Here is a 7,155-nt window from a genome sequence, read left to right on the forward strand (position 1 = left end):
TGTGAGGACCCCCTCTACATGGCACCTAGCTCGCCCAGCCCCAGCACCGCCGCCGGGCCCAGCCCCGGCCCGAGGGCGCCGCCGGCGTCGCCAGTGTCGCCTGTGCCACCTATGCGCAGGCCCACTGCCAAGGGCTTGGGGGCCTCCGGCCCAGTCGGTGCAGCGAGGCAGGCTCCTGCTAGCGGAGTCCTCGGCCGCCCGCAGCAGCAGCAGCAGCAGCAGCAGCAGGCCCAAAGGCCCCCGGTGCAGCGGCCCCGTCCCGTCTGCGCAGCAGCCCCTCGCCACAAGTATGACCGGTTATCCCTGATGGAGGCCGGCTGGGACCCGGCCTCGGCGGCTGCTGCCTGCCCCACGCGGCCCTCCACGACGGGCAGCGGCAGCAGCAGCTGGGCAGCGAGTGCGAGCGCACAGCCAGGCTCAACAGCAATCCATCGGCGCAGCAGCGCAAGCGGCAGCGGCAGCACCATAGGTCGGCCACTACAGGCCACCAACGGCGCCAAGCCAGCGCTGTCGGGGCCGAGGAAGACAGACCGTGTCCAGCGCTACCGGGAGCTCCAGGAACAGTGGAGCAGGGACAGGTGACTGTGTGGCGAGGGGGAGAGAGTATAGATCTCTGCCCAGTGTGTGTCAGCAGCAGCAGCTACCAGGGATAGCACTCTTGCTGCTGCTGCTGCTGCTGCTGCTGCTGCTGCTTGCGTAACTGCATGCTACATTTCTACGCTGCCCGCTGGCAGCACCGCGCTGACCCCTCGCATCGCTGCTTGGCCCCAGGTTCTTGCGCTCTGGCGCGGGCGGGGCCAGCGCCGAGGCGCGGCGCCCGCTCAACTACAGCGCGTACTTTGCCGCCGCGCACGCTGACGCTGAAGCGGACCACTGCGACGCAGTCAGGAGCGGCCGCACACGGGGTCAGCGTGACTGAGCGAAAGGCTGCCTGTGTGTGTCGCAGTTGCAGCCAAATGGGACCCTGACAGCCCGTAAGAGCAACGACGACGAGCACCCAACCAGTATGTTCCCAAGGTTGTGGTTCAACACTCAGGCTGGCGGCTGGCTTGACCTTGTCCCGCTGATTAAGGGGCGTGCTAGTGTTACACAGCAACTTTGTGCTTTGGCTTCTGGGCGGACGATGTATGCAACAGAAAATCAACGGATTCGGACAAGAATCCAGAAGCTGAAATAGAGTTCAGAGATTGTGACAGGTATCGTTTGGGAGTGCAGAGGTGACTTTGCAGTGCTCTCAGAAACACCATGGCACAGACATGCCCGGCCGGCCCGCGCGTGGCTGCCGTGCGGGCGCAGTGATGGTGACGGCGTGATGCCATCCATATGAAAGACACTGGTCACTCAGTCACCGTCACTCGTCGTCATCCTCGTTGAGGTCGCCCCACCTGACGCCGTACTTCGCCGCGAGATAGTGGGCACCCACGGGGCCGCGGCTGCCATAGGGGTAGAGCTCAGGGGCCACCTAGGGGGATTGAGATAAGAGCACATCAATGCCGGCCTGGGTCCCTTGCTGCTTGCTTCTTAGGCGTGAATGCGTGGGTAGTGCAAAGGTGTTGGGCATAGCTCCTCACTGCTCGTAATGCCTCCTGGGGCCGCCTGAGGTACTGCCCCTGAGCCCACCTTGTTCTTCTCCAGCGCATGCAGCAGAGGCGTGTAGAGGTTCCAGGCCGCCTCCAGCTCATCCGCACGGATGAAGAGCCGCTTGTCACCCTGAAGGGACCAAATTCCAAGCAAAGTGTCAGGGAGCAATTGACAACCTGGTGTATACATTGCAGCCTCACAGCATGTTGCAGCTTCAGCAGAGGGATGTACATTTCATGCAGCAAAGCAATCGAAAGCAAAAGTCAAGCTGGCTGCAGAGTCTCAAGATTAGAGGCAGGGCTGCATTCCTTCTACTCCTCCCTGCTGGCTGTCCTGCTGCCTTTCAGCCCAGCTTTGGCTCACATTGACAACATCCAGCAGCAGCCTCTCATATGCGTCGGGCAGGTCGTTGGAAGCAAACGCAGACTGGTACTGCAGGTCAAGGCGGCTGGTGTCCAGGCGCAGGCCCAGGCCGGGCACCTTGGAGATTGAGGGGGGGACACGGACAGCAGCAAATGTCAGTCAAGGCCAACATCGCCTCACCTCGCAGGCGACTCTTCTAAACAATGCAGCAAATACTCTTCGCAGCTACTACAGGACCCGCCCGCGTCGGCAGAACCCTTGAGAATCCTTCAGGGAGCGGGCCGTGAAACACAACAGGACACTACCCATCCCCTCCTCCGCACCCAGGCTCACCTTGTTGTTGATCTTCAGGTAGATGGCCTCCTTGGGCTGGATGCGGATGACGAGCTCGTTGGTGTGAGCGTCCAGGTTGCTGCCCTGCTTGCTGCGGTACAGGTTACCAGGGACGTGCCTGGAGCGCACGGGTGGAGAGCAGAGGCACGGAGGGCGGGTTGCGACAAGCGGCCATCGTGGTGAGCAGCCAGCGGCGTGCTGGTTGGGCTTGATGAAGCGTCCTCAGGGCCGTAGTCGTCGTGCCGTTGCGCTGGGGCGGGGGACAGAGAAAGCGTGTGTGCACGTCGGCCTCGCGATTCTGGCGGCCACCACACCATTGACGTCGTGCCCCACCTGAACTGCACCCTGATCTCGGCGTAGCGCTTGTGTAGAGCCTTGCCCGCCTTAAGCAGGAACGGCACCCCGTCCCACCGCGCGTTGTCGACTGGATCAAGACGGGGCCGGGGAAGCGGGCTGGGTCAGAGCAAGGCAAGAGGCGCTGCATGGCGAGTGCTTGCGGGGCTGAGCACTGCTGCCGCCGACCCTCGTCGCCCCTGAATAACCTCGCCGACCCCAACAGACTCACTGAACATCGCCACTGCCGCGAACGTCTCCGTCAGGCTGCGGTGCAAGGGTGGTTCGTGAACATTCAAACAGAGGGGGAAGCTGGCTTCGGCGCACTACCGCCAGAACCGCCAGTAAGGACGAGAGCACACCTGCACCAACGGGCCGTAGCCTCATGCCCCATGCAGGTGATCTCCTTGCAGGCAGCCCTTTAAAAACCTTCCATATGTAAACGACAGTTGCGGCCAACCACACACCTGCCGACGGGCACTGTGCTGTCGTCCAGGTATGCTGGCAGGTTGCCCTTGGCCCTGTACTGCCCCACCACCACGTCCTCCGCGGACACCACCTTCATGGACCGCAGCACCTGGGAAGTTGTTGGAGGGGGGGTTGAGGGACGGGCGCAGAAGCGGGTGGGGCAGGGACCAGGCGGGGTGCCGCAGACTGGGAAATCAGGGGATCTTAGGCCATACAGGGAGAGTGGGACAATTGCACATACATGCCTGCTGTAGAGGCTTGCTGTATGAGGAATGGGGAGGGAAGTGTCAGCATGGCGGCCACACAACTGCGCGGGGCTGTTGGAGATTAAGAAACTTCATTTGATGTCTGGGACCCCGCGCGAATCTGTGCCCCTCAAATGCTGTGGTGAAATGAATCATGCGCACCACCACAGTCAAATGCCTGTTGGGCAGCCCACCTTGACTTTTTCGCTGCGGATGTCCTCAGCATCCAGCGACACGGGCTGCTCCATAGCAAACAGAGCCAGGATCTGTCGAGGCAGCCAGTCCGTATTCGATGTGAAATGAGTGCGGGCACCAAGCACTTACATCACTGTGGGCGCAACGGCCAGCGACATGCAGCATGCGCTTTTCACGGCGATCAAGCAGACCTTCACAAATTGAACCGCCCACCTGCAGCAGGTGATTCTGGATGACGTCACGGATTATGCCGTAGCGGTCAAAGTAGCCGCCGCGGCCCTCGGTGCCGAAGTTTTCGCTGAAGATCACCTGGGGTTGAAAGAGGGGATGAGCTATTGTTTGTGAAAAGGCTTGACACTGAGCAGTGTGCGCAGACTGGAGCGCAGCCAGGTAGATGTACATGCGGGGCTGGCCAAGCCAAACGGAGTGAGAGCACTGCTGCACAAAATGAGGCTGGCGGTCGGACCTGCACGTTGCGGATGTGCTGCCTGCTCCACAGGGGCTCGAACACGCTGTTGCTGAAACGCAGAACGGTCAGGTTCTCAATCAGCTCCTTGCCTGTAAGCGCGAGGCGCATGGGTGCATGTTGTGTGTAAACGGCGTGTGGCTGATACATGCCGGTATGGACGTCACCCATTGGGCTGAGCATCCTATCAAGGTGGAGACGTCCCATGCAACGTGCAGACACTGTGCGCCCCTTCCAAAAGCGCAGCCCTCCATGCCAGCCTCCTAACCCAACTGCCCCCCTCCTAGACGCACCCAGGTAGTGATCTATCCTGTAGATCTGCTCCTCGCTGAGGTGGCGCCCCAGGCCCTCGGCCAGCTCCTTGCTGCTGTCGCTGTCGCGGCCGAAAGGCTTCTCCACAATGACGCGGGTCCAGCCGGTCCTGGGGGTCGCAGCATTGGGGGCCGGGCTCATAAAAAGCGAGAGGGCGGCGCCAGATTGGGAACAGCGGGGCCTGGCCAGAGGAATTGGCGAGTGGAAAATTGCCAGTAGGGGAGCCTGCTGTGCAGCTGTTGCATTCTGAGCAAGAGCCCCCTGCCGGGGCCGCAAGCCCTGACACCTGCTGGACGCGCAATCCGCGGCGTTGCCCGTGGCGTCCAGGAACACGTTCGGCGGAATGGACAGGAAGAAGATGCGGTTGGCGCGAGGCATGGACGCCTCCTGACCTGACATGCGCGTGTTGAGGCTGATGAAGCCCTGGGGTGGCGAATTCAAGATGAAGGGGTGCCACGTTGCCGCACACCGGCATTGGAGGAGGTTGTTTATACATACGATGACAGGACTGTCAGATCCTATTGAGCGATCCTATTCGGGTTCATGGGATGCATCTGTGTCGCATGCCGCGCCATGCCAGCAGCAGGGCCCTGCTGTGCCGCATGCCCTCCTGCGACTGAGGGAACACTGGGGCCCGCCGCACCCTCCCGCTCCACACCTGCTGCTGGTCGTACGAGCCCGCTTGGTAGAAGCAGCGCTGCAGGAACGTCTCCTGAGCCTCGAGGCAGCGCTCCCTTTGGGAGGTTGGGAGGCCAAGGGCGGAGGCGAGGCGTTGGCGGACGCCGGGCAGGATGGGCAAGAAGGGCAGTAAAAAGCGGACGCGACGAGCAAGCCAGGCCGCGCCAACACCCAGGGAAGACCTGCGATGCTCAACAGCTGCTGGCGCACCGCGAGTTGACGCGGCAGGTGAGGGTCCCCGCAATCATCTCGCGAAACGCCACATCCGTCATCTTGGTGCGCGCGTAGCTGCAGGGCGCCAGCAGAGCAGGCAGCAGCGCGAGGGGGTGGGAACAGCGAGGGAGGGGGGCGGCCGGTTGAAACGGCTCAGCAGGGCGCAGGCCTGCCCAGCGGGCCAGCGGGCCAGCGGTGCTGCTGATTGTCCTTTAGGTTACCTCGACATGCAAGGCTTCCCTCGTAAGCTGCAGGACTGACGCCCGCAACACGCAAGGCAAGCTGCTCACCCGAAGAACTGCACGTTGGGTGGCAGCAGGCCCTCGTAGTAGAGCGCAAACAGGGCAGGGAAAATCTTCTTCTTGGCCAGATCACCAGACGCGCCCAGCACGACCACACTCAGGCTGCTGTGCGCCCAGTCGTTCACCTGTTTGGGGTGGTGGGGTGGTGAGGATTGCAGGGGCCGAGGTGGGGGCCGAAAGGCAGGGGCCATGCCTGCTGGGAGCAGCGGCTCGGGACCTGAAAAGCAGCAACCCGTGTGCTGGGTTGTGGATGCACACCTGCTGCTGCACATTTGGCTGACAAGTGCATGGGGTTGCAATGAGGCCACCCCATGTGACACCTCGCCGCCCCCACCCTTCCCGCCGTCGGCTCACTGGGAGGTTATAATCCTGGCAGCCCTGGTCCAGGCTGGACGCGCACAGCTTGTTGTCCACGTCAGCGGCGTTGGTGGACGCCAACCCATTGCCGTTGCTGGTCGCAACGGGTGCGCCGGCGGCCTGGCCTGCGTGGCGGAGGGCCCAACGGGTCACGAGGAGCAGCAACCAACCGGCACAAGCGCATCTCATAAGCACCCCCCGCCAAGAGCTGGCAGTTTGCTTTCAATTCTAGTTTGAGCCCCTCCTTGCTCCGCTAAGGTGGAGCGCCGCCATGCACGATGCCAAAACATTAAACAGCGCTCACTTGCTTTTGGGGAGGCCACACGGCACGTGCCAATGGGCTGCCGCACCCCAAGCGGCGGCCTGTGGAGATGCCGTGCCACGTCAAAGTGCGATCATAGCTCCGGCTTCGGTGCCATCTTGCACATGCACCGTCACAGCTGCTATGTGCTACAAATTGCCCCTACAAGGTGCGACACACTGCTCTTGGTGCCCCAGGTCGTTCACCTGCAGTGTCGCAACGGCCAGAGGACGGCGTCACGCACCGCCAGCGCCCGCACCGCAGGAAAGGGGCGAAGCTGCATGTGGCCCACGATCGCGCTTTATTAGAGAAATCAACAAAGGCGTCCTCTCAGATCTTGTGCTCAGCAGATGCCGCCGTCGGATGCGTTTTGGCAACGATCTGCGAAACACGTGCGCGAGCGCTTAAAATAGAAAAACAATTCTTGAATCAATGGTAGCGACTACGAAAGCTGCGCAGGATGCGGACAGGTCAGTACATGTGCCTGCACCTTTGGCGGGGCCCAAGGTACGCTGTGAGACACAAACGCGAAAGGCGCCTTCGCGCAAGCGCCTGCTGGGTGAGGCGCTGTCGCAGTTGTTTGCACGCTCGGAGACTTTCGTTAGGACTTACAAATTGCACGACAAAGAATCTCTACTTGTTTTGATGCAGAGGAGGGCTGCGTCGCGTGCAGGCCAGTACTGGCCGCGCTCGCCGGCAGGGGCATGGGCCCCCTGGCCGTGTCAAGGAGGTGTGCTATGCTGGCTGGAGTTGGGTTGAGGGCCGGCCGGACGGTTGAAACACAGAAAGGACGACCGCTTCTCAGTTCGTTCCGATTGCCAGAAGGCCTGCTTGACTCTCCGGCTGGGGAGGCGGCCTCCCAAGGCGTGTGGCCCCTTGGTGATCCCAACCTGGCCGCAACCGCTCTCTTCTCCAGCCTTGCTAGCTGGGGGTGTCACCCTGCCAGAAATCCAGGGTATCCCTTTTCCTCAGGGGTTTTCCCCCTTGCTGCCCACGCGTGGTGACATG

The 7,155-nt window shown here is 62.0% G+C and overlaps 1 protein-coding gene across 1 annotated transcript in view; it reads right to left on the minus strand.

Moving 5' to 3' along the window:
• Nucleotides 1-1,351: 1,351 nt before the first annotated feature.
• Nucleotides 1,352-7,155, minus strand: part of MNEG_1337 (glucose-6-phosphate 1-dehydrogenase) — a gene marked incomplete at both ends in the record, with an annotated part of 6,181 nt that continues 377 nt past the window's right edge. The window contains 16 exons of the mRNA XM_014050184.1: nucleotides 1,352-1,462; nucleotides 1,621-1,710; nucleotides 1,945-2,061; nucleotides 2,278-2,395; nucleotides 2,611-2,701; nucleotides 2,843-2,877; nucleotides 3,078-3,187; nucleotides 3,518-3,589; nucleotides 3,732-3,827; nucleotides 3,985-4,076; nucleotides 4,278-4,405; nucleotides 4,583-4,719; nucleotides 4,955-5,030; nucleotides 5,185-5,262; nucleotides 5,478-5,614; nucleotides 5,844-5,971. Coding sequence (XP_013905638.1) covers nucleotides 1,352-1,462; nucleotides 1,621-1,710; nucleotides 1,945-2,061; nucleotides 2,278-2,395; nucleotides 2,611-2,701; nucleotides 2,843-2,877; nucleotides 3,078-3,187; nucleotides 3,518-3,589; nucleotides 3,732-3,827; nucleotides 3,985-4,076; nucleotides 4,278-4,405; nucleotides 4,583-4,719; nucleotides 4,955-5,030; nucleotides 5,185-5,262; nucleotides 5,478-5,614; nucleotides 5,844-5,971 — 1,616 coding nt within the window. The remainder of the gene's footprint in view (nucleotides 1,463-1,620; nucleotides 1,711-1,944; nucleotides 2,062-2,277; nucleotides 2,396-2,610; nucleotides 2,702-2,842; nucleotides 2,878-3,077; nucleotides 3,188-3,517; nucleotides 3,590-3,731; nucleotides 3,828-3,984; nucleotides 4,077-4,277; nucleotides 4,406-4,582; nucleotides 4,720-4,954; nucleotides 5,031-5,184; nucleotides 5,263-5,477; nucleotides 5,615-5,843; nucleotides 5,972-7,155) is intronic.

The sequence above is a fragment of the Monoraphidium neglectum genome, assembly GCF_000611645.1.
Source record: "Monoraphidium neglectum strain SAG 48.87 unplaced genomic scaffold scaffold00131, whole genome shotgun sequence".
NCBI classification, from domain to species: domain Eukaryota; kingdom Viridiplantae; phylum Chlorophyta; class Chlorophyceae; order Sphaeropleales; family Selenastraceae; genus Monoraphidium; species Monoraphidium neglectum.